Source organism: Sphaerodactylus townsendi, linkage group LG02, assembly GCF_021028975.2.
Source record: "Sphaerodactylus townsendi isolate TG3544 linkage group LG02, MPM_Stown_v2.3, whole genome shotgun sequence".
Classification (NCBI taxonomy): Eukaryota; Metazoa; Chordata; class Lepidosauria; order Squamata; family Sphaerodactylidae; genus Sphaerodactylus; species Sphaerodactylus townsendi.
The window spans coordinates 29,787,387-29,814,790 of NC_059426.1; the positions used below are offsets into that span (position 1 = coordinate 29,787,387).

General features: G+C 42.4%; 1 protein-coding gene across 5 annotated transcripts; it reads right to left on the bottom strand.

Annotated features, from left to right (window-relative positions):
* Positions 1 to 842: 842 nt before the first annotated feature.
* DCAF17 (DDB1 and CUL4 associated factor 17) lies at positions 843 to 27,299 on the bottom strand. 5 transcript variants are annotated; one of them, XM_048483280.1, is made up of 15 exons: positions 27,178 to 27,299; positions 25,879 to 26,120; positions 24,316 to 24,419; positions 22,192 to 22,282; positions 20,390 to 20,526; positions 19,424 to 19,502; positions 17,430 to 17,519; positions 17,009 to 17,116; positions 14,288 to 14,393; positions 12,507 to 12,649; positions 11,406 to 11,515; positions 10,936 to 11,023; positions 8,477 to 8,560; positions 5,630 to 5,785; positions 843 to 1,838 (listed from the first exon to the last, which is right to left on the bottom strand). In XM_048483280.1, exons 2-15 carry the CDS (start codon positions 26,053 to 26,055, stop codon positions 1,650 to 1,652), a joined length of 1,662 nt encoding a protein of 553 aa, XP_048339237.1. In that variant the 5' UTR covers positions 26,056 to 26,120; positions 27,178 to 27,299; the 3' UTR covers positions 843 to 1,649. The 5 variants fall into 5 exon arrangements, with proteins under 5 accessions (XP_048339237.1, XP_048339240.1, XP_048339238.1 ...); XM_048483283.1 differs by lacking the exon at positions 17,009 to 17,116; XM_048483281.1 differs by lacking the exon at positions 24,316 to 24,419 and having other exon boundaries at positions 25,850 to 26,120.
* Between the last annotated feature and the right edge of the window lie 105 nt (positions 27,300 to 27,404).

The window sequence follows — 27,404 nt, forward strand, 5'->3', positions numbered from 1 at the left end:
TCAACTTGGCCTGATCTTCTCTTCCTTGGTCTGTCTCCTATGTCATTCTTAACAACTATTTCATTAGACTCTGTCCCTTTCCACTATCCATTAATAGAAGGCATCTAATGCTGGTTGAAAGTTCGTGGCATAGGGGCCTCGGTTCCTCTAAGGCAGAGGTGGCCAACTCTGGCACTTCAGATGTTCATGGACTACAATTTCCATCAGCCTCTGTTGGCATGGCTAATTGGCAGGGCTGATTTTATTTTTTACTTTATTATTAGTTTTATATACCACCCTCCCCCTGAGGGCTCAGGGCGGTTCACAACAGATTAAAACAAACATTAAAACATAATTTAAATATCAATTACATAAAAACAGAACCCATTTAAAAATGTGGATGGCGTCTGGCTACCCCCCTCCTCCCCTTGTGCCCACAGGAGGCCAGATGACATGGTAGATGTTTTTTTTTTTAACCAGGCTAGCCAAGCGCCTGGCGGAACAGGTCTGTCATGCAGGCCCTGCGGAAACTCTGTAAGTCCTGCAGGGCTCCGATCTCCCTAGGGAGCCTGTTCCACCAGGTAGAGGCCAGGGCTGATCATTTTTGGGCCAGGGATCACGAGTAGGTCCTCCTCTGAGGAACGGAGGGGCCTACCGGGGCAATATTGGGGAGAGGCGATCCCTCAGGTATGCAGGAATTGTAGTCCATGAACACGTAGTCCATGAATGGGAATTGTAGTCCATGAACATCTGAAGCACCAGAGTTGGACACCCCTGCCCTAGGGGGTCTGTGTACCATCTAGCCAATTGGTAGTACTAAACAGACATGAAATGGTAGTACAAATTCATCTATCAATAAGATCTCTGTGTACCATATTTATTCTATGCCCCATAAATCAGGGTTGGGAAAGATATAAAGTCACTAACATCTACAAAAGTACAAACTGTTCTGTAATATAAACTTTTGCTCCTTTACTTTGAGACAGTTTAAAAGGTTGTGTTTTTTCATGTTTGCCTAGTTTTATGAAATCATTCCTAGTGACATAATTATTCACAATACTATGCTTTTGAGCTCTTTACTATGCTTTAGAGTTCTTGTTTACATATTACAAGCCAGATATACATTTAAGTTAAAAATATATAAATAAATATTGGCTCAGAACCCAAGAACTGTGAGTAAACATCTGCTTGCGCATTAGGGGCATTCCGCCTCTTCTCCTCTGTTGCTACCCCTTCCCCGTACCACCGACAAAGCTATTGCAGAGGTACAGGAGACCCCTCTGAAATGGGGTAGGATGTGAAAAAGGTGGGAGATTGCTGAACTAGGAGATTGAGGTCCCCTCCCAGTGTGAACAAGGGTGGCCTTCCCCCCATAGAAGGAATCTGTCTGGATCCCAGAAAGGGCCTGAGCTACCGAAAGGCTTGAACATCCTTCTGCCAATAAAAACTGGTCCAAGAAAAGGTCTGTTTTCACGCATCCCCTTTTCTTGTGCCAAATGTCACGGGCAGTACTGATGTCATCACATCTAACTAATGCATTGCAATGGCTTTTTAAAAAAAAATCTCTTAAGGGATTCAGTTGGAGCCGAATAACAGTTATTAACTCGCCCGTTGCGGTTTACAGCTCTTTGGATTCCATCTGGCAAAGCCTCGAAAACAACAGGGGCTCTTTAAAAACATTCAAAAGTCCTTCCCATTTTTTTACAAAAATGTCGCTCCCTTTTATCCTTCCTGGTGCCTTCACCCTCTCTTGAACTACCGCAGGCCATTTGGTAAACGTAGCAGCTGAAGATCCTGTTGGGCTTTTGTTCTATGTGCAGCACCACATTTCTGTCGAAGTAAACTTCATGGCTGAAAGTCTGCCAGGAGAGAACAAAGTAAATAGTCATTTTCATTCCTGCCAGGTAAGGGAAGAGAGAAGTACAGGTGGCACACAGGCGCTTTGTGGTGAAAAACGCGCCACAGACATCACCCCTGCTTGCAGATTATAACCTTGAGCACTTGATTTGAGTAATGATGTAACACAGCTCTACCCACAAACTGCTCTATGGAACTTTGTCCTGACGTGACTGCAATGGGTGCAACGAGGTATCAGGAACAAATTATTCTCTGCTTGTTCCCTGTGTTGAAGGACAAACAGACACTAAAAGCTCAATGCTGTAGAAACTCCCCACCACCGCTACCAAATCTGGATGTAACACGCATGAACATAAAAATATTACCAAGGCTTCAATCTTCAGGTCACCAATCCCAGAGTAGACCCAAAATGTTGGCTTCAAGGGATCTCTATCTTGCCCCCAGCAATATTCTTATACAGGACACCCTGTCTGGTCTATGATGCGGCTGGCCTCCACTAGGGCCAGGGCGTTCACGGCCCTGGCCCCTGCCTGGTGGAATGCTCTCCCTCCAGGTGTCCGGGCCCTGCGGGACCTTAACGAGTTCCGCAGGGCCTGCAAGACTGAGTTATTCTGCCGGGCCTTCGGAGAGTCCAGCTGCTGATAAGGTGCCCAGAAACAACTAAGGCCCGCTGTTCCCTCCTGGAGGAGTTTTTAATAGTTGGATGCCATCTGTATTTTAATTGGTTTATAGTAATTGAACGCTGCTTTTAATTTTATATATGTTTTATGTATCCACTTGTTCTGTTATTGTTGTAAACCGCCCTGAGCCCTCCGGAGGAGGGCGGTATAAAAGTGGAACAATAAATAAATAAGTAAGTAAGTAAGTTATTTTAATGGAATAAGCTATTATGAAGATAGTGTTCCTATACTGCTATGGGCAAGACAGTATGGATTAATCACGGATGAAGTGGAATTTATGATCCACCAAACAGGAGCTCACTGAGATCCCTGTCTATATTTGTGAACTTGTAACTTCATGAATGTATGAACCTGTTACGATGCTTCTGTGAACCTGACTTTGAATTTGCACTTTGATTCTGTTTCTTGAGGTCCCGTTTATTATCCATTTTATGGATGTACAATTTGGATGTACAATACTTGGACCCCTATGATTACATTGTTGATGTTTATATGGATGCTCTTTGTTAATATTAAATACACATGTGTTACTATACTCACGTTAAGTTATTACTTATAACCACTGTATAGTGATTTGGCTTTTTCTCCCTTGATATATCGGTTCCTTGCTACATTATATTTCTGTTTTTGTTTTGTTTTTCAAGGAATCTCTGGCAGATAAAATGGGTTCTTACCATCATGCTACTGAAACTAGTTCTCCTGCAGTATGCAATGCATCTCCCTTCCCAAGAAGTCTTTTCCAACCTCAGGATAGTTTATTCTCAAAGTCACAAGACCTATGTAGACAAATATGTACATTTTGCCTCAGAGCACAACTCTGCCTCTTACCCCCTTCCCGACTACACCTCCTGACCCACATGACTTTAAGTCCTCGAAGGTTCCACACCTCTGGGAATACACTTCCCCAGGATAAGAAAGGACTTTGAAGGCAGTGGGAATGTGGGAAAGATTTGTAATCCTCATGTCTGTAGACTGCAGGATTCAACTCTCATTCTCAGATGTTCTTCAGGAAGATATCTGCAAGCTGGAAAACGACTCTGACCTCCTTCACAGAAGACCTCTGGAGTCACCTGGACCAAGGCAGGTTGGCACTGCTGATATTACTAGATCTGTCAGAAGTGTTCGACTTGGTTGATTATGACATCTGGGCCAACCACCTTGCTGGCATGAGAATTCAAGAGACAGCTCTGCAATGACTGTGCTTATTTCTCCAGAGCTGGGGACAGAGGGCAGCAATTGGCTAGACAATATACATCCGCCATTCATTGGTGTCTGGAGTCCCACATGGAGTGATTCTCTTGCAATATTGTTTAATATCTATATGTGACCCCTCACTAGATTAGTCCAGAGGTTTGGACTCGGTTGTTATCAGTATGCTGATGACACCCAGTTATATCTGTTGATAGAGTGTCATTCGGGAGCTACCCCAGAAGTTCTGGCCAGTCGTTTGGAGGCTGTGATGGGATGGATGAAAGAGAGCTGACTGAAGATGAATCCAATGAAGATGGAGGTCATGTGGCTGGATCAGCTCAGGTTGGAGGGGGAAAGTCAATTGGTGATCCTAGACACGTGTCCAGATGAAGACTACCAACTTTCAAGAGTTGAGTATATTCCTGGTTACCTCCTTAACTGCGGAGGCCCAGGTGGTACACACGACTCATACAGCATTTATTATTATATCTATTTTATTGATGTCTAAATTGTTTATTGCTTATAATATATCACTGTGATGCATTATTATGCTGTTGATATTGTTGTATTATGATTTATTATTGTTGCTGTTTATGCTATGCTTTATTGTTTGTTCACTACTGTTGTTCGCCGCCCTGAGCCCTCCGGGGGAGGGCGGGATATAAATTAAATGTGAAATGAAATGAAATTTTTCCATCTACACCACGTGAAACAGCTGGCACCCTATCTTTCCCAACCCAATCGTGCCACAGGGATGCATGCAACAGTCACTCTAGATCACAGGTGTCAAACTCGCGGCCCTCCAGATGTTATGGACTACAGTTTCCATCATCCCCTGCCAGCATGATGCTGGCAGGGGATGATGGGAACTGTAGTCCATAACATCTGGAGGGCCGCGAGTTTGACACCTGTGATCTAGATTAAACTTCTGCAATTCACTCTATGCAGGGCTACCCTTGGACCTGCTCCAGAAGCTCCAGCTGGTCCTGAAAACAGCAGCAAGGATCCTTACAGGGATAGCGTCAGCCAGAGCTGGAGTTTTCTCGGCCCTGTCACCAGTCTGGTGGAACACCCTGCCCAATGAGGTTGGGGCCCTGCGGGATCTTATGCAATTCTGCAGGGTAGGTAAGACAAAGGGGTTCCACCAGGCATGTGGTTGAGGCAGCTAAAGTACCATCTAGCCCCCTCCCTCGCTTTTTCCATTGAGTCCACTGTTAATCCTTAATGGATTTGTCTATTGCCTGTCTCCATGTTGGAGATAATCATAAATGTAGTCTATTGTAAGGTTTTTTAATGTTTTAAATTGTTATAAGATACGTTGTAAGCCATCCAATCCCGAAAGGGGAGTGGCAACATATTAAATCTAATTAAAAAATTTTTTTTAAAAAATCCACGCTGTCTTTGTGGCCAGTTGCCAGACATACTTGCTTCTGAGCATCATGACCCTCATAGGCACCCTTATTGATATTTCCACATGGAATTTCTTTTGGACCTCTCGGTTTAGCATCTGGATGACACATCCAATGGCACACTAAGATGAAACCTCCAGATCAGTGTTTTTCAACCTTTTCAACATCATGGTACCCTTGACCTCACTCTTCATATCTCATGGTACCCATGCCATCCTCCCCCCACCTTCCCCTCCCAGTTCCCCTGCTTCCCCCCCCCCAACCTTCCCCTCCCAGGGTGAAGGGAACGTGGGGGTGGGTGGGTGGGAAGTGGCGGCTGACCTTGTGGCAGGCCCTGCCCCCTGGGCCAGCTCCATATCCTTGAAGGTGCTGGCGGGAGACACCGCAAAAGTGAGGGGGGCCAATAGCGTTGCTGCGGTACCCCTGGGACATGCTCACGGCACCCTAGGGTACCACGGAACCCTGGTTGGGAATCACTGCTCCAGATGCATAAGCAAAAAACGAAACACTCACCACGTCCCAAGGCTCTGCAAAAAGAACGCGCTTGAGTCGAGTCCCGTACTCATTACAGTGGAAGTCCAGATGAGCTGCCCCATCACTGCCTATCTGAGTGACTGCCACGACAGACAGTAAATCCAGTTCATCTTCATAGTCCACAATTTTGAAAGTCTTAGTCAAAAGAAAAATGAAGTCCCATTAACGAGTAAATGAACATTTTAGGCTACCTGTTTTAAATATTTCCTTGCTATGGTGCAAAAGAATTCATGAGGCAAGGAAGATAAAGGTTGGGCCCACATGATTATTAGACTGTAAGATGCTCATACATTAAAATAATTGATAATATAAACACAGTGATAAATAGTAGTATTTAGCACTGCAGTCCAATAAAAGAACGCAAACATATTCTATATGTTAACAGCAGAAAAAAGGCAGAATGTTTTTTTCAGAATGTATTTCTCAGAACTCTGAGGTGGTCTTTGGGTCCCAGCTACTTTGATAGTGCATAGTGAGTTTAACAGGCATTGTGGGACATTCAACTGGCAGTTCTTGAAAGCTGCCTCAACCCTTAGGGCAGTGGTGGCAAACCTTTGGCACTCCAGATGTTATGGACTACAATTCCCATCAGCCCCTTCCAGCATGGTCAATTGGCCATGCTGGCAGGGGCTGATGAGAATTGTAGTCCATAACATCTGGAGTGCCAAAGGTTCGCCACCACGGCCTTAGGGTCATGTGAAGACAGGAACGTTGGCATACATGGACTCCCTTTATTTAGAGAAGTAGTTTGTTAGCTACAGGTGAATGCTTTCAGGTGAGTAGCCATGACGGTCTGAAATAGACGTGTAAGGACTGAGTCTAGTAGCAGCTTAAAAACCAGCAAGATTTTTGGGTATAAACTTCTGAAAGTTTATACTGAGCCCTTCGGGGAAGAGGCGGCCTATAAATCTAAAATATAAATAAATAAAATAAATAAATAAAAGTCAAAGCTCTCTTTTTTAGATAGTCTTGTAAGTCTTTAAGGCACTCCTGGACTCAAATCTTGCTTAGGTGACAGCCTGCAACGTATTTTAGCTAACTTGACAGAAGTCCTTCTGAATTCTGCAAGATTTTACATTTAAATATTATGAAGTGCTACTCCAATCTAGGGCCACTGATTCTAGTGGATTTAGACTAGAGTCACTTTGCCTTTCTTGCTCATTTTCTCCCTCTTTCACACACACACACATATTTGAGAGAATGAGAAAGCTGATTTTGGGTAAGATAAAAGGTGTTGCAGAAAACATGATATACAGTTAAGGAAAGAAGAATATCTGGTCCATAATGAGGGGTGTTTGTGTGTATAAAATGTGTGCATGCATGCGTGTGTGTGTGTGTATGAATAATTAGGAAAATATGGTCCATAACTTAACAAACATCACCTCTTTAGATCCAGCATAATTTATCAAAGAATTTGAATGAGTCCTTTTCTTCCCTTATCTTCCCCATAAGAAATCCAACGAAATATTTTTAGCAAGCAGATTATCCAAAAGAATTTTTACAGTCATATACAATCAAACAGCAGGCATACTATAGATAAAACTTTGCCTGCTTCTGGGTTTCCTCTACATCTCTTTTTAAAAATCTACCCATCTATCTATCTATTGGTGAATGAATATAAATAAATGGTAGGTTTTAACGGCCACAGAGGAACCAGTGCCATGTTCTCACCCAGACAATATTCATTTCCATGGAAACAAGGCTGAAAATGGTTTCCAGAAGCTGAGGAATTAGAATTCCTGTGGCTGTATCATTTCAACTACGGTTCCTGATGGAGGGTGAAAAAAAAAACCCACACTGGCATCCAAAAATAGTTTCTAATGATGCAAGAGGGGGTGGTTTACAATGTTCAGATCTGGTAGTGTTTTCCTGGTGCTGTTTACCATCTTGTCATGAACAGCATGCTCTCAAATAATAAGTAGCAGGCAATGCAGTGGGCAGTTAAATTGGGTATTCGCATAGCCAATATTTTCATCAGCCAGCAACGATTTCCTCTGGCTCCTTTCATAGTATTTCATCCTCAACAGCTGAAACTTCGTTAGCCAAACACTCCTGGAAATATAGCTTGTGCCGCTTTTTTTTCCTGTTGTGAATGTGACACTTGTGCGATTAGGAAAAAGTTGTGCATTTCTGGAATTAGGAACTGATTGGCAAACGAAGAGATCAGCTCTATTTTTTAAAAAGCTTTTTGTAGTCAATGTTGAGCTCGGAGAAGGGCTCCGAGCCTGAAAACCCACCAACAGAAAGAGCTACTGGTCTGGGATCTTTCCCCCTTTCAGGTCAAGGGACTTGCATGTACTAGCAGAGACACTGGTTGGACAGTTGTAGTGTGTAGGGGGAAAGGGAACAAGCGTGCACTTTCTGCCTCTTGCATGAGAGACACTCTGTGCTGGAAGAGGAAGAGAAGAGCAATTGCGTTCTCTCCTTCCTCCGCACTGCGGTGGCCTGATTTGTACAGGTATTGGAGAAGGGCTTGGATCCTACAAAACTGCCAACAGCAAGAGCTGATGGTTGTGCTCTCATCCTTCTTCCCACTGCAGCTGCCTGACTCTTAGTGCACACAGTTCCCTTGACCCCGGCAATACACTTTTCCTGGATCAAAAAGGGCTCCAGGGGGAGGGGAAAGTAGGGACGATCCATGATGCTTGCGCTCCACACAACACAGGGTCCCAGCTACTATGCTCAATCTAGGCTGTTTACATGAGCAGATTAATAGGTATGTACATGAGCAGAATTTCTCTCTAATGAAGACCCAGCACATTTAACTCCTCCCTCACCCCCCAGGTGGGCTTCTTCTGCTGGAGGCCAGTAGTTTTAGAACATTACCTCTTGCTCTGGATCATCATCCAGTAAGTTAATACGCTTCTTCACTACTCGACCAGAAGCTGTCACCGTTACCGAATTGTTAACCTTGATATAAAAAAACACACAAGAACACAGGAGAAAAAGTCAGATAGACAGCGAATGAAGGGTAATGCTAATAAAAGGATTTGTTTTGTTTTTAGCTAAACATGGATTCCAGATGGGTTTATAAGCATCGCTGTAGCTAAAGGCCAAATCAGATCATGGTTTTACAAGATCAAAACACTTTGGAAAAGGCAGTGAGAAAACATAGACAAGGATCCTGTGACAGAGTCAGCATGATATAGTGCAGTGGTGGCGAACCTTTGGCACTCCAGATGTTATGGACTACAGTTCCCATCAGCCCCTGCCAGCATGGCCAATTGGCAGGGGCTTATGGGAATTGTAGTCCATAACATCTGGAGTGCCAAAGGTTCGCCACCACGGATATAGTGGTTAGTGTCAGACTAGGACCTGGGAAACCCAGGCTGGAATCCACACTCTGCCATGAAAGCCCTTGGGTGACCTTGGGCCAGTCACATATTCACAGGCTAACCAGTCTCACACTATTGCTGTGAGGATAAAATGAAGACAAAAGATTATCTAGGTGACTCTGGATCCCCAGTAAGGAGAAAGGTGGGGTATAAATGAGGTAAATAAAATAAATAATATTTCAAGTACCCTCTGCCAATGCTTAAAGCATCTAGCGGAATAATGAAGTCTGCCCTGTGCTGTTCCAGCAACAGTACAGACTACCAGTCACTAGAGATGAAGCTTTTCAGCTGTGCTGGGTATTTATAGCCTAAGAAATTACTACAGGTTCTCTTGAGCTGAAAATTCTTTATAACATGGAGTTTGAGATTCCCTTGTTTATTTAATATTAACTTAGGAGCAGCATTCAGCCATTTGTCATCCTCTCTTTATTAACTATATTTTTCTCCTGTAACAATAGAACGTACCAAATTTATTAAAAACAAACAGACAGTTCATTCAAACCAAGAACATAGTCAAACAGTATACTGTATGCTCAGGGTTACATAAAATAAGGCATCTCATAACTTGGGACTGTGATTTGATAACCAGCTTTTTTCCCTTCAAATTATTACAAATTTATTTCATGCCTTCCAAGGGATGGGGGGGTGGGGGGAGAAAACCAAGCGGAGCAGGATTCGGGAGTCATGGAAAAGAGGCAGAGATAACCAAGGTTATGAAGCCATATTTATTGCTGGAGAAGACTTATCCAATATTGTTTTTTCAAACTGTATCCAAATACTTTGCCTAAGCCTTTAAATTTTTCCTGTAGAACCCTGACATTCTTGCAAAAGAAGAGATTTTGCTCCAAACTCCACATTTAGTACATGAAAAGAACTCCATGTTTAGTACTACTTAGTACACGAAAAGAACCGGAATACTTTTGCCCTTTAAAGGGTTTTTAAGCCTTTCCCTGCTGAGCTGTTACAACACACCTTGGTAGGGAGAGATAAAGGGGGTTCCAGGCCATGGGGGGGGGGGGGACATTGCAGAGAAGTAATGGAAAGGAGGGGGGAGAAGGGGGAAATAGCAAGCATAGTGGGATGGAGAGGGAGGATTCTGGTCCCAACTCACAGGCTGGTGTTGCTACTGTGGTGGCACATATATTCTCTTCAAGGAGGAATTTCTCAAGCAGCAGCATTGCCTTTTACATATTACCCACGTATTTGTAAAACGTGTGTACATTTTTGTGAGCCTCATCTGAACTATGACTGCAAAACATTGGCTCTTCTAGAGTAACAATCATTGTTATTTTATCATGATCTTCTGGGTCTTTTCAACACCAACCTTTGTGTTTGAGGCCTACTTCGAAACCCGTTATCTGAGGTGGTTGAAAAACACCTGAAAGCCGAATAGCTCATAGTCTAAGCAAAGGCTCAAGCGTTCAGTCCACCTTCGATTCTCACAACAGCTGAGTCATACATGCATGTACCTCATCTGATGAATCTCAGCAGTCTCCCTTGAAAAACAGATCTGATAAAGTTCTATTTTGTCAGCAGAGAAGGGATCTCGACAATACAGAGAAGGGATCCTTGCCACCATCCCTTTCTACTGTATTGAGAAATCACTTCTGAGGGACTGGAGATTCACAGAAATGGTGCTCAATCTGTGGGAAAACTCTCCTGCATTCCTGCTTATAGCATTTTATTCCTCCGGCTCATGTTTGTTGGATTGAGGTCAGTGTTTGAACAGGTGCTCAGGTTGTTTAGTCTGCAATAAATTACTAATAAATGCAATCGCTGAGTGACAAAATTATATGTCTGAACCAGCCCTCAAATGACAGCAATCTGCCTGTGGATAGATAAAGTTCTCAGTTCAACTCTGGATCAATGCCTCTATAATATACTAAAAGTACAAATATTTTTTTAAAAAACCCAAACTGTTCATATCCAGTGTTCTTGTTATATTCTCACATCATTTTCCCTGTGGGCCTCAATGATAAAGTCTTCTTTGATTTCCTGCTGTTCTGTGACACTATTGGTTTTCATCAGTTTCAAAATTCTGTTGAAGGGGAGGAAAAAGTAAACAAACAGTCACATTTACAAGAATCCAGACCAACATTTTCTCCTGTCAAGTAATAATACTGCATTTACTACATATAGTCCCATCACTGTAGATATGGGTTGTTTGAAGAGATTTATTGAGTGATGGAATCAAGTAACACCATGCTTTCAATAAGCATGTTATGCTTATTACACTTGTCAATAGGTGATAGCAGAATTGCATTGGACCCTTTCTTTTAATTTGTATTTAAAGATTATCATTGACTCTAAGGCCTCTTCTGCACAAGCAGAATAATGCACTTTCAATCCCAGGCAACTCTTCCTCTCTGACTCTGGAAAAAACTGCTCCATCACTTTGGCAAATTTCAATAAATGCTTACTTAATCAAATTTGGTCCCACATGGAGTATTCTTCCAGAACTATCTGGGTGGAAAGAGATCCAATCAGGTTCCAACGAGCAACACTTCATGTCCAGTATGCCGTTCTTTGCCTGACAAAAAAGGAATAGCAAGTTTAAACACTGAGAAAATCCCAATTGTGAACATTTGTGTGGTTCTTTATTTCATCTCTATCCTGATCTTTCTCCAAAGAGCTTTGGGTGGTACATAGAGGGAGTGATGTGTTTTATCCTCTTACCCAGAGTAATTTAGGCCGATGATACTGAATTTGCAAGTCTATCCAGTGAACTTCATGACTAAACAGAAATTTTAATGCAAATCTTTCAGGCTTAACTCCACTATACTGCATGGGGTTTACAGAATACTACTTAATGCTTTGCTTAGTCTATCTTTGTAAAAGGCAAGATGTATTTACTTCGACTCACTTTTTAAAGAGCTGCACAGGTGCACAAGTAGAAGAGGTAGGCTGCACTGACGTGAGCACATGCAAGGTATATTGGCAACAACTCATCTAGAGCCCACTGTGTTTTGTTGAACAACAGGCTTTATTGCTAATATTATAATAATTAAGTAAGACCCAAGAAATAACTTACAATAAAGTCACAGGGTATACCATTTTAACCACAAAGTAATTATTATCATTAGAACACAGACTCCGAAACACACGTCCCTTTCCCCACCTGACTATTTAAACAAACAACTATAATGCAATTGGGTTGTTTGTTTGGCTATGCCTTAAATAACACTTTTTTTTTAAAAAAAAGGAGTGAACTGGAATTAGTATGAGCACCTAGATTTGGGAGCTCAAAGCAGCTAGAATAAAATACTGATTAATGTGGTAAAGCATAGCCAGGGAAAGCAATGGCAAACTACCCCACAAAAGCGGTTTGCCTATAAAATCACTGCTTGCAGTGGTACCCCAGGGTCGGATACGACTGAAGGGGAAACTTTATCTTTAATATAACAATCAGGGGGAAATGGGTGCAAAAAAAGGTAAATGTACGGTTCTTTTATGATTATTGAGAAGGCGAATGCGTACAAAAATAGAACAATGTGAGAAGAATTGTTGTTTGAGCATATTACCAAAATGTGGTCTTTCAAGGAACAAACATGGAAGATTCCTCTTTGGCTTTTCTTGTTAGGAGTGATGATGTAATGCCAAGGGTATCCTCCAACCTGAAATGTGTTCTCCAGGGAAGACACCTCAAAAAGCAGATCTGGAGTATCTGAATAGAATTGAACATTAAGAACACTATTTATCTTAGTAGATTCAAATTTTTTTTAGAAATGGATCATGCCAAATTATGGATCATGCTTTCTATCTAAATGCAGATAGATTCCATCTTTTAAATTCCTGCTGGACAGTTTATAATACAACACCAAGGATCACAAAGTCATGTCATCAATTCGCTTTACACAAAACAAGCACCTTGATCTAATTAATGGGGTGGGGGGTGGGGAATCAAGTTTTCTTTCCAGCTATTATGGGTGATATTACAAATGACAAAGAACTAGAGACTTTAATATAAACAAGCATCAATCTAGGAGGACGTTGGGGCATATCTGTGCTATAGACTGAATGTAGCTCAAAAGTAATTAGCTTTTCCCAGAGAACCCTGCGACTAAGGAATTCTAATGGAATTCTCAACAGGGCGCACAACTTCCAAAATTCTTTGTACATGACAAGTAAATTGGTATAGAACTGATACATGTTTGTCATATAGCTGTACCCTCTGTTCTAGCATTACTACCTGATAGTAATTTCAAATTAACTCTCAGTCAGGGATCTTTACAAATTAACCTGTTTGACAAAGCAGTATTCATTTCCCCCACCCAAAGTGGGGAAAACACCCATTTTGAGGTTAAAAACATTACACTGCCTAGCCATAACAAGGATCAAATTTTGAACAAAACTCCTGAGAAAGTCATCAGCATGCATCTTATTCAGTTTTATTTTTCACCGACATGTCACTGAATGCGCTTTTAATATTTTGGCCTGACTCAAACCACAGGAATGAGGCAGGATAGCAGTTCCAAGAAATAAATCTGATTTACATTCTCAATATGAAAACCATAAAGCAGCAGTTCTTCTATAAGGGAATACAAAAACCAGCGTTGCTGGCAATACCAGAATATTGTATGATCAGGGCTGGAGCGAGGGGGAACTGTGCTTGGGGCACACGTGCGTCTTGCGCCCGTGCCATGCCCTTGCATTGCGCCCCCCCCCCCCTTGGAGCTACGCCACTATGTATGATGCACAACCACTGCCAAGAGGCAAAGAGGTTCTTTTTCATTAAGGGATACGAGAGAAATAAGCACGCCAGCATTGGTGAAGGAAACAGTTTTACTGAAATTTCTTTAACAGTGAAATATCAACAGGTTGCAAGAATCGACAGAGAATATATCCACACCTCTTCAGGTGAAGAGCCTCAGCTCAGGCTAGACCAGGGATAGGGAACCTGCGGCTCTCCAGATGTTCAGGAACTACAATTCCCATCAGCCCCTACCAGCATGGCCAATTGGCCATGCTGACAGAGGCTGATGGGAATTGTAGTTCCTGAACATCTGGAGAGCCGCAGGTTCCCTACCCCTGGGCTAGACCATGGAACAGCACTAAGCACATTGGTTAACACCTGGAGTCTGCCCACTGTCATTCTTTGGGGTTCCTGTAGTTGAAAGGCTCTGGGTATATCCTCTGTTAATTCTCATGACCTGTTGTAGAAATTTCAATAAAACTGTTTTTCTTTACCACTGCTGGAGTGCTTATTGCCCTCAAATCCCTTCGTGGAAAAGAACTTCTTTGCCTCTTGGCAACACAGCAGCTCATCAGCTAAAGTGATGAAACGAAAATGGTTTATAAATACCTGTTATTTTAATGTTGCAAGGAATGCCAAAAGGGTATTTTCCCACGACCCCAACTTTGCCATTCCAGTTACATTCATGTCCCAAATCCACTTGTTTTGTCATAAACTAAAAGAAAAGAAAGAAGCTAAATCTGATTAATGCTTTTTTTGCATATGTACCATATTCTGTTCTGCAGAAAGTTCTGACAGTACACTGTCATTTAAGGAGATGAAGTCCATGCAGGCATAAGATCGTTTTATAATTATTGCCTGGCCCCTTAATTGGAAGTGAAATTCATTTTCAGTAGTGCAGACAAATGCAATCAGCTCTTCCTAATCACTACTTTGCACACGCTGATGTACTATTTAACCAGCAATAGAAGATTATACACTGAAAATCAAAGATGAGGAAGGATACAAGCTTCTCAAGCCATGAGCTGATCTATCAGTCCAAGCAGTGATCTTTTCCAAGGGAAATGTGCCAGTTGACATCCAGGGAGTCAAGTGCTGTGTGTGTTTTGGATCTGATGCATCTCTGCTGCTAAACGTGGAATATTCCCATAGAAGGTGAAACCACTCCTCCAACGTTTAAATCCTCTGGTCATGCCTGAATGCATTTTGTGGGCGTACAAACTTTTGTGTGTGGCTCTGATGGAACCCCATGGAGCTGCATCACCCCAATTTTCCTTTATATAGTTTGGCAATCCACAGGTTGGATTCTGGGGGTACAAGTAAATACTTCTACCTGAGAAACCCCATTTCTCCCCTCCTCTATCTGAAATGCCTAGCTGCCGAGGGAAGGGGGAGGCATGAAATCACATTGTCGGTGGAAGTCCTTGTGGCTGCAGAAACCTTACTCTGAATCCAAACCAATCAGTGCGAAGGCATACTAAGACTCGATATATCATCAGCTCATGTTCTTCTTTTTTTTTACCCCTGTCACTCTGACCTGTCTGCTGTTTTCATAAGAACATAAGAACAAGCCAGCTGGATCAGACCAGAGTCCATCTAGTCCAGCTCTCTGCTACTCGCAGTGGCCCACCAGGTGCCTTTGGGAGCTCACATGCAGGATGTGAAAGCAATGGCCTTCTGCGGCTGTTGCTCCCGATCACCTGGTCTGCCAAGGCATTTGCAATCTCAGATCAAAGAGGATCAAGATTGGTAGCCATAAATCGACTTCTCCTCCATAAATCCGTCCAAGCCCCTTTTAAAGCTATCCAGGTTAGTGGCCATCACCACCCCCTGTGGCAGCATATTCCAAACACCAATCACAGGTTGTGTGAAGAAGTGTTTCCTTTTATTAGTCCTAATTCTTCCCCCCAGCATTTTCAATGTATGCCCCCTGGTTCTAGCATTGTGAGAAAGAGAGAAAAATTTCTCTGTGTCAACATTTTCTACCCCATGCATAATTTTATAGACTTCAATCATTTCCCTCGACTGTCCATCTTATAATGGACATTAATCTCTCATGTAGATTACTGGATCCCCCTCAAATACTGGGTTGCCCTCAAAAGGCAGCAAGACACAGCAATGATGCAAAATTTGGTTGCTGGCAGGAGCTTTGCGTCATGTGCACGTTATAACATTACTAAAGCACCTGCCTGGGCTACCTGTATTTTCCAGAGCTCAATACGAGGCGCTACCTGCTCCCTTAGGCTGGCACCTAAGCTTTCTTTAATGGTTCCATTGCCAAGTTAAGAAGGCCTTAGTGAGCTCTCACTCCTTTACTGTTGGGGACAGCTTGCTAAGGGACTTCTGGGGTTCTCCTCTCTGTTCTGTCATCCTGAGGAACTCACAAAGCTGGTTTTATTCCCAAGGAGTACTTGGCAGAGAGTGTACTGTGAGCAGGTTTTGCAGAGACTGCGCAGCTTGTAATATAATGGCTAGTTTCCAGTCTGTGAATCCCGGTTTTATTGCTGATCTTTATCATGCTATTGTAATTTTAACCGGCTTCTTTACTATCAGATGTTTCGAACAAGTCTGGAAAGATAGGATATGTATTTTTAAAGTAAAGAACAAACCAGTTTTAAACAGAGCTATGGCTCATTCCGCATGGGCCAAAAACAGTGGTGTGAAAACAATGTGAAAAGGGTGTAAAAGGGTTTAAAATGGTGTAAAAGGGTTTATACTGTTTTCACACCATTTTCACACCACTGTTTTTGGCCCATGCAGAATCAGCCTATGTCAGTTGGAGTCAATGAGTTTAGAAGGGCATAATTCTGTTCAGAAAGGCACTGCAAGGTTCGTAGAACAGGGACCTATATATTTTTTTCGTGAGTGTGTAAAGGACTGCTCAGCTGACTTATGGTGACCCTGTAGATTTTTTCACAGCAACAGATTAACAGAGGTGGTTGTCATTACTTTCCTCTGCATAGTGATGACGGGAGTGCCTTTGGCAAAGCCAAACCAACCCTGCTTTCGAAATCCACATGAATTTGGCGACAGCTGGAATTTTTGTATTTGGATTTCAAAGGCCCAAAACATTTCAAATTCTCAAAAGACTTTGGATTGTGGATTCAGCTTTTTGGGTTTTTTTATAAATTCTAGGATTTTAAAAACCGAACCTAAAAAACACCAGAAAAAATGATGCACATGGTAAATAGTGACCCTAGCATTCCTTCGTGATCTCCCATCAAAATACAGGCCATGACTCTCCTCTTACTGTATAAAATACTATGTTATGTTGATGATGCTGTAATACTGCTGTCCTACTATTAATAAACAACTGCAAGGTTCCATTACCTTCTCAGAGATGGACTGGAAGCTATACAGCCTGACAAGGCCCACGCTGTGCATCACAATCAGCATACTATGAGACAGTGTGGCATCTGTTATGCTGTTTCCAAAGATCTAGTTTGAGGGGGGGGAAATATCTTATGAGGGGGAAAAAATAACACCAGAGGTCTCCAGCACTTGATAACACACACACACACACCCCCCCCCCCGCAGCACAACAAAAAGAACAGACTGCTCTTATTCTCTGAATCTGGTAGAAAGGACAATGATATACAGTCACACTTCTACTGATTATCTTCCCCCAAGCAAATGCCTAGCAGGAGATTCCACATAAAACCCGACCAAGAACATGCATTATTGGAATAGAACACATTATACGTTTTTTCCCTTGTAGATATAACCATCCACTTAGCTATAGTAAACTTACTTTTTTGTCAATTTCCAGCATTCCGATAAATGAAAGTGGCAGAACTCTGAATACAGCAAGAAAGAAGAGCACAGACTGTTGGATGCCTGCCTAGGAAGAAACACACTGAAAATAATCCTCATATGTCAGCTTGTATGACGTTTGGCAAGTGGGAATTCTGTCTTGCCTTTTTGCAAACGTTTAAAAAGCCATACACCCACCCACATGATTGACTGATTGATAGACAGATATTCGAATTCCTAATATTCACACAAAGATACATGCTCTCCCCTTCTACTAATAAAAGTATCCAATTTTTGTGAGAGAAGCTAACAGTCCAATCCAACTGGGAGGAGCCAAATGGGCATTAGCAGCGGTGGAGGGCTGCACAGACGCTTTGCCCCCCCGCCAACATATGGGGCACCCATGCCAGCAGAGAGGGCAATGATCCATATGTGGCCATGTCAAAGTTCCTGGAGGCCAACAAGTGCTCTCTCCCCAGGCACTGGGGAGAGTAGCAGCCGGGCTCCAGGGAGCCTGGGGAAGGGGAGTGGGGGCGGGCCAGGGGGCATGGAGCAGAGCTTCCTCTCATCCCTGGAGGCTGGGCGCTGACACCCGCCGGTCAGTCACATGGGGGGTGCTGAGGGAGAACCCCACGTGACTGAAATGTGTGCGCCCGGGGACATGGGTATCCCTATGTCCCCAGGCTTATATGCCTCTGCCTTAAAGTCTCATTAAAGCTAAATAGATGTGGAAAATTTAAGCAAAAAAGAACTCTGGTTCTTTAATGATGCTTTAATAGAGACTGTGCATGACAATAAAGCTGTCCCCAATAAAGATGCCTTGCATCTTTCCCCCTTTTTATTTTATTGACATATTGCTTGATGTAACCCTATTTTTCTTCTTTTTTAGCTTTTAAGGAGCCACTGGACTTTTGTTTCATCAGAGTGGACTACGAGCCTATGATTCTCAGCTGTGACACGGAAGTGATGCCACATTCATTTCCAGAAAAATATGACCTTGCAACAGTCACTCACACTTCTGAACCATCTGGGATGAAATACACAAAGCCATCTTTGGAAACTGTGTTGAAACCACTAGTCTAGAAGACAGCAGACAATCTGCTAACTGAGATGTGACTTTCAGAACCTTAACCCCAGTATTATAGATCTTCACTCATTTCCATTTTATTTCCACACACAACTAAACAGGCTGTTTTGGACCCATACAGTTCTACAGACAGGGACCAGGGTATTTAAAATGATTGTCTATTCCCATTTGAGTTTCTCAGTCAATTAAGACCTTTAGCGTAGCACAGCAGTTAAGAATGGTGGACTCTAATCTGGAGAACCAGGTTTTATTCCCCACTCCTCCACATGAAGTCTGCTGGGTCAGTCACAGTTCTCTCAGGACTCTCTCAGCCGCACCTACTTTACAAGGTGTCTGTTGTAAGGAGGGGAAAGTGATTGCAAGCCATTTTGAGATTCCTTAAAGGTAGAGAAAAGTGGGGTACAAAAATAGACTCTGCTTCTTATTCCCTTCTCTAAGGAGTCCAGAGATAGCGATCAGAAGTTAGACGGGTGATCCCTCAAGAGGAAGACTTTTTAGCAGTAGTACCCCAAGGATAGAATTTTCTCCAAGGTAAGCCTGTCTGACTCACCTGCTTTTCATTCTACACTACCTTAAGAGGTGTTGCTGCTTTTTTATTTTCTTCTTATTTGGGCTTTAGCCTCTTTTACTAAATTTGTACCCCAGCCTGGGGGCTGTTTTTTAGCAGGACAAACATGCATTAAATAAATAAAAATGCTACATAACAGCAGCCACTCTGGAGTGAGTCTGTACCAGAAATTAATCCAAAGAAATCTTCATAAAACATTATTTTATATCATATGTGTCCTCATTGCAAAAACCAGGGACAAACGTTTCCCCAAACCCATCTTATGCAAAGTTCAGAGGGAAGATTACAAAAAGGCCTCTTCAAACATTCAGTCATAAACATTTTCAAATAAACATACCTGCCTTGCAGCTGCCAGGACCTTACACTGAGCCGATTTCACAACCATGATCTCTTGAGGGGTGTCCCAGCTGAGGTATCTATTGGAGATAAAAGGTAAATTGACCAAATAAATGACAAACAAAACACACAGCATTTAAAAAAAAACACCTAACACGAACATTAACCAAACAGAGCTTGTGTTACGGGCACATTTTTATCCCAACTTTTCTCCACGGAACTCAAAGCAGCACAATATGGTTCTCCTTTCCTAATTTGTCTTCATAACACTCTTTGAGGTAGGTTAGGTTATACTGAGACAGTAACCAGCCCAAGGTCCCCCAACAAGCAGCACAGACATTTGAGCCCTGGTCTCCCAGCCCCCACTATAATTAAAATCAGGACTCACCAGGTAAATAACTTTTTCAGACTAGCAGTGCCATCCCAAGCAGAGCGATGTCCTTCTTAAGTCAATAGAGATCAATGGATTTTGAAGGGTAGCGATCTGTTCAGGATTGCACTGTTAAATTACCCATTCTGTATTGTAGCAAAAAGTTAGTAACATCACAGAGCTGTTTTTCAGGCTAAAGGATATTCACTGTAACATATTCATCCTGGCGTTAGAATGCTGCTGTTATAAAAAGCCTAGGAAGACCTTGCTAATCTTCCTTGAAGACCAAAGATGCTTCCTGTTTCTATAGAAGTACTACCTGTAAGTACCAAATACCATCTGTCTCAGATTTTACATCTGTCACAAATTAACCTCTTGCAATATTTGGAAGAACAGCCTAGTAAGTCAGATGGAAATTACTCCTCAGACTTGACCTCACTAGTATGCAACCTGAGTCACATACATATCTATTCAGAAGTCCTGTATAACAACAAGACTTCTTTTTCTGGTCAACATGCCATAGGACTGGGTTGTAAGTATGTCACTGTCCACTGCACACTAACCCAAGTAGTCTCGTAGTAAGCCTACCTTTATTACCTGAATTTGCAGGCAGAAGTAAGATACACCTTCTCAAGTATTTCTCCAGAACTTGCAGAGAGACGAAAAAGCCAGTTATGAGCTGTAAGAACTGCTAAGGAAGGTTTGTAGTCTGATGGGCAGGGCAGCACTTCACCCTGTATGAAAAAAAGTTCAGCTTTATCACACAAATAAACAGAAAAGGTTAAAATGTACACCGTGTTTCAGGGTACCAGTAAAGCAAATACAGATTGACTGCAAACCTCACATTAAAAATGGTGATGAAGGGTTGGATCCAATCAGCTTCAGGTGAAAAAGAGAAGAAGAAGAGTTTGGATTTATATCTCCCCCCCCCCCTTTCTCTCCTGTAGGAGACTCAGAGGGGCTTACAATCTCCTTGCCCTTCCCCACTCACAACAAACACCCTGTGAGGTAGGTGGGGCTGAGAGAGCTCCAAAAAGCTGTGAGTAGCCCAAGGTCACCCAGCAGGCGTGTGTGGGAGTGTACAGGCTAATCTGAATTCCCCAGATAAGCCTCCACAGCTCAGGCGGCAGAGCAAGGAATCAAACCGGGTTCCTCCAGATTAGAATGCACCTGCTCTTAACCTACTACGCCACTGCTTAACCAACTACTCTCCACTGCTGAGAGGAGTGGGAATTCCCCTCAGATCACAAAAAGCATATGCTAAAGATCATGTGGGATGGGGACTGTAGTACAGAGGGAAATTGACTGAGATGGAGTGAAAGGGTTGGTGGGATCTAAGGGTTAGAGGCACCTAATCAAAAGATGACAACAATCGTAATTGTGACCAAGGACATGTGAAATGTTTTGGATCTCAGAAGTGCAATTTTAGTTACAGACAACAATCTCTAATGAACAAAAGCTCTTTATCCATCCCAGGACTTCCATAAAGGGTAGGACACAAATCTAAACAAATCAAGAGAATGTCACACTGTACCTTGTACACTTGGAAAGATACTAAAATAGGGATGCTCCCATACAACATATGGGGAAAAAACCACCCCAACTATCTGTCACACTTTAGTGTAACCAAGAAATAGATCCCAGGATGGTGCTATGCAAATGAAGGGCAAGGATTCACAGATGGGAACAGGCTAGACTTGGAATGGCTGGAGTCACTAGGTCAGGGAACAAGGCTCACTCAAGTACTCAATTGTGAGCCTAAGAATATGCCTTCTTCCCATACAAGCACTACGCTTGGGACATGACTGAAAGCCTCAAACAGCCTGATCTTTCTTGACAAGGCAATCCAGCAAGTCCTGTATACAAAGGCAACATGGAGAAACCTTCATATTCCCCCCACGCAAGTACAAGGCCTCCAACACAACACAGTAGCCACTGTAGCAAAGGTGTTCCCCTATTGTTGCATTAAACATAAAAGACAGTGGTAACGTAGTATGATAAGCAGCAGCTAGCTAGCATGGCTGCTGTTTTGGACTCCCAGAGCATGTATCGGATTTTGCTTTGCAAACGAACTCTCACTGGCTAAAAAGAACTATATATCTATTTAGACTCCACAGACCTATGAGGAAGGTGGGTCACCAGGGTGACAGACCACGGGCTTGTTCCTGTTATATATGTACATATAAAAACAGGCAGATGCTGTCTCTGGAGCCAGCACTTCGGAGACGTCATCCATTTTAGTCTCAAAAGGTGCTATCCAGGGATTACTTCAGTTGCATAACTTGTAGTTAGGAGGGCGTATATATTTTTTACATAACACATATAAACAGATAGAATATAACAGAAGAGAGTTCTGTCCTAACTAAGCAGAGTGGCTTCACTAAAAAAAAGAACCTTACCACAGGGCATTCCAGTAATAAAGCATCTTCTATTTTTTCTGATTTAGAGCACGGTGGCATTTGATAAATTATCCTTGGCTCAGGTGTGACACTGAGGAAAAAAGGAATTAGAGTGTATCACTTTCCATTATTCGAAAGGTTTTTCTATGTACTATTATCAATCATGAACAATTCATCCCGGAACTGGCATTCAGGGCTGTCTCTCAGGTCTGTGGCACAGTTTCTCATCCTTTCCCAGAACACTTCAACCTTCATCTCTTCCTTCTGTCTCTTCTGCCATCATTCAGGCTTAGTTATAAGGGGCTGCCCCTGGCAAAGCCTCTCCAGCTGTGGCACAGTCGTTTTGGCTAGTCTTCCTGCATTTTGCTTCCAATCATGTATGGTGTTTCACAGAATCATAGTATGATAGAGCTGGAAGGGACATTATAAACCAGAGGTGTCCAACTCTGGTGCTTCAGATGTTCATGGACTACAATTCCCATCAGCCCCTGCTGGCATGGCCAACTGGGCTGATGGGAATTGTAGTCCATGGGCATCTGAAAAGCCAGAGTTGGACACCCCTGTTATAGCCCATCTAGTCCAATCCCCTGCTCAATGCAGGATCAGCCTAAAGCAGCGGTTCTCAACCTTCCTAATGCTGTGACCCTTTAATACAGTTCCTCATGTTGAGGTGACCACCGAACCTAACATTTATCCATTTTATAGATGGAGAACACTGATGCAGAGAGTCTTAGGCGACCCCTGTGAAAGGGTCGTTCGACCCCCAAAGGGGTTGCGACCCACAGGTTGAGAACCGCTGGCCTAAAGAATCCCTGACAATCCAGCTGCTGTTTGAAGACTTTTAGTGAAGAAGAGCTCACCACCTCCCATGGCAGCTGATTCTACTGCTGAATTACTTTTACTGTAAAAAATTAACCTGGTAACCTATAATTTATACCCATTATTACAAGTTCTATCCTTGCTGCCAACAGAAACAGTTCCCTGCCCTCCTTTAAATCCCAACCTTTCAAATACTTAAAGAGAGCAATTCTGTCCCTCCTCAATCTCCTCTTTTCCAGACTGAACATTCCCAAGTCCTTTAGACTTAGAGCGCGGTCTGTGTTTGCTATGCAGACCAAGGGGGGTCTGTGGGTTCCCCATGGCTGAGATACAGTGCAGTAGTAAAGGAGCTTCGACATGACATGTTTCCCTGCATCTTCCCCACCCAGGATCCTTGAAGTGGTTAGTTCCTCTTCAGCCACTGGAGGGCTATTTTGTTTTCAAATCAGCAACTGAACAGTATTATAATAAAGTGTCAGTTGGGTTCGACGAATTCCCAGCTTTAAAAAAAAAAGTCTCCAGGCCTTCTCAAGGCTGAAATATAAGGAATGTCGAACCTAAGGTAAATCTCCTGAGAAATGGCCTGCTATTTTCTGTTGCTTTCTAAATTTTGTAATCATTCTGGAATGTACACAGAGAGTTGAGTTTTTGTAAGACGATCTAAAAGGGATGGAATGTTCACAGGGGTCCCACAAATTAAGATCACGAGAGAGCACACCAAGGGTATGTCTCGTCAAGATGCTGTCTCAACAGCTCACAAGCAGGGCCTGATGTAACTGACTGTCATAAATGTTGGTCTTCAGCTCTGGTAGTTCAAAAACATTTAGTAATCCCTGAATGTGGAGGTTTCATTTACCTTTTGCGGCTGGTATCCAATTAGAGACACATTCTCCATTAAATTTCTTTAAATGTTTTTCAACGCCTTCTAAACTAGCAGCCACCACTGCATTACACAGCACTGAATTATATATTTTGTGAAGATTTCCTTTCTTTTGACTGTCTTGAATCTACTGCTAATGAATTTCCTTGTTTAACTGATCTCATATCTTAGTACATGCTATTCATAATTTTAAAATTATAACCCTCCTCCACTGTTTCTAAACTAAAACACCCAAACATTAAAGCCTTTTGAAAATGGTCCAGAGACCCTTGGTCATTTTCTATAACCCTCCATTCTACAAAGATGCATACATGAGACAGTTGCATTTATATAAAATTGCACTGGAAATGTTACTCCTGTTCACACGATCTGGCAGGACAAGCAATTCAGAAAATAAAATAAAGGATGAGTAATAAAAAAATTACCAGCTCACACAGCACCGATAATTGTCAAAATAAATCTTTCCACTTTGATAAGCAATTGGAGATGTGGAATGTGTTGTCCAAACATTCTTGAATGTTGTACTTTCCTGAAATAAATCAGTGTTCTACAAATATATATGTGGTTTAGGAAGCAATGAAAATTACTGGATAAGTTAATTATATTACAATGAAGGTAAATAACATTATAGTAAACTTTATAAGAAAATACGTCTTAAACAAATTTTGTGCTAGCAACATGCATTTTTATCATTATTATAAAAACCTGGAGACATTTTTTTAATCCCTTTTGTTGAATGGGAAAAAGCAATTCTGTTTAGTTAAATGGTTCATACATCCTTCATATTTTTATATCAACTATATTAGTTTCTTCAGATTGGCTGCTACTACATGCAAATACAGCACATCGGGAACTTGAGATTTAAATACAAACATTTTAATTATAACAATCAAAAGAAGGAAAACAGGTTCAGCAATTATGAATAGTGTTTTCCTACTGATATTACATTGGAGTAGCATAATTAAAAAGTTGTGTGCCTTGCCTTCCTCTAGATGGAAAGGTTAGCTCAACAGTTTTCCTCGTTTTTAAAATTTCTCAGTGTTTGTTTACACCATCAGTTAATGCTCAACTGCCTTCCATTTTTGATTTGTTTAAGTATTTAACAAGTTGAACTGAATTAAGGCTTCTGGCAAGATCAAGGGATCTTGATAAAGCAATTTTTAAATTTTGTCTGAGGACATTGGAAACAATGTAAGATGGATTTGTCTGATGGAAGGAATTTACAGATCATATATAAACTTAGTGACCCATATAAGATCCAACATATCCATTAAGAAAAATATTTTAAACTTCTTGCTGTTGTTTGCATTAGAATAATAGTCCCAGAAAATAATTCCAGAGGGACGTTAGTTCATTGCAGGAAAAATAAACAGGAATCTTGAGGCACCTTAAATTATTTTTTTGAACACAGGTTTCGTGGATTTCACAGGAATCTGAGGAAGTGGATCCTCATCCACAAATATTTATGTTAGACTTAAAAACTAGCTAGGTCTTTAAAATGTCACTCAGCTCCAGTTTATTAGTCCCAGAAGAGATACCCTTAAAACACAAGAAGTTCTGGATGGAAAACATTACTATGTATAATATAGAATCAAGTCCATATGCAGGCCTTTGAATAAGAAGGAGGATTTATATCCCCCTTTCTCTCCTGTAAGGAGACGCAAAGGGGCTTACAATCTCCTTTCCCTTCCCCCTCCCAACAAACACCCTGTGAGGAGTGTGGGGCTGAGAGAGCTCCAAAGAACTGTGACTAGCCCAAGGTCACACATCTGGCATGTGTAGGAGTGCACAAGCTAATCTGATTCACCAGATAAGCTTCGATAGCTCAAGTGGTACAATGGGGACTCAAACCCGGTTCTCCAGATTAGAGTGCACCTGCTCTTAACCATTATACCACGCTGGCTCTCATGATCTACACATTGGTTTCATTCTAAATTTCCACTCAAAAATATTGCCAACCTGGGAACCTCCAGGAGCTGGTGTGATACCTGGCAAATTAACTTCCTCAGGATCTCCATGTTTTTCCTATAGACAACACTGGCATCTTTTGTGTAAAATCCCAGTGATCTTCTGGTGAGCAGCTGGCAGATATTGTAATGCTTAAATGCATCAGTAGATGAGAGTCTTGGTGTGGCAGAAGAGGAGGTAGATGCGTTGGACAACATTTTTGTGTGTGCAATGTTGGGCTTCCACCTTGTGTATGGTGGCTCATTGAGGAAGCAGCAGAAGGCTAAAGATAAAAGAAAAGAATGCTGTGTTTCAGTTTCGCAGTTCTCAATTTGGAAATCAATCCCAGCTGTAGTCATAATAAGTACAATTGGTGTATTCTAGTTAAGAGCGGTGAAGGCAGAGAGATGGCTCAAGAACATATGAAGTCAGAGGGATGGCTTGAAATCACCTCACCAACACATGAAGATTACACCATCTATCACAGTGGTTCTCAACTTGTGGGTCGTGACCCCTTTGGGGGTCGAACGACCCTTTCACAGGGGTTGCCTAAGACTCTGCTTCAGTGTTCTCCATCTCTAAAATGGATAAATGTTAGGGTTGGGGGTCACCACAACATGAGGAACTGTATTAAAGGGTCGTGGCATTAGGAAGGTATAATTTTTGTCTGCTCTGACTGGCAGCTGCTCTCCAGAATCTTGGGTCAAGCTCTTTTGCTCTGACTGGCAGCTGCTCTCCAGAATCTTTTTCACATTACCTCCTACCTGAGCCTTTTAGCTGGAGATGCCAGGTTTTGAACCAGGAACCATTTGCATTCCAAGCAGATGCTCCACCACCGAACCACGACCACTTTATTACAGCGGACAAATCTCGTATGCCATCAGCGATCCCGTTGTAACTGTCCCTTCCCAAACCTCATACAGTTCTCACCCTGACCTGAGCCTATGGTAAATGCACGATATTTTAAATCTCTTTGCTCTGGTTTAGGTAGATTCCGCACAGCAGCTTTATAACGAGTTGCGATCTTTACAAATGAATTCGTTTTCTATTTATCAAAAGGGAAAACGAGTTCGTTTAGAACGACTGCAACTCGTTATAAAGCTGCTGTGCGGAATGAGCCTTAGCAGCTCTCAAGCTGCATGTTTATTTTCGTGACCACAGCGGGACCTACTTCCAAATAAACATGCACAGGATCGGGCTGCGGCTCAGAGATGCGGCGCACGCCCGCCATGCAGAATCGGGGGGTGGGGGGAGGTTGCAAAAACCATTTCCCTGTCTAGACAGCATCAGACAACAAACTTCTCTCCGTTCTTGCAAGAGGGAGACAAGGGCAGCCGCACCTCTTGTTGCTCATCCTCTGGCCTCCGACTGTGGCACCAGGTGCACAAAACCTCAGAGGGCAGCAGCAGATTAAAAGTCAGCGACAAAACAAGCGTCCTCCCGCGTCCATCCTCCACGGCCTCGCGATGCTCGGTGGGAAGGGTAGTTTTTCACCGCCAGATTCTCCCGGAAGCGTTTTGTAAGCGTATGACTACAACTCCCATAGTGCTGTGCTCTTCCCGCAACT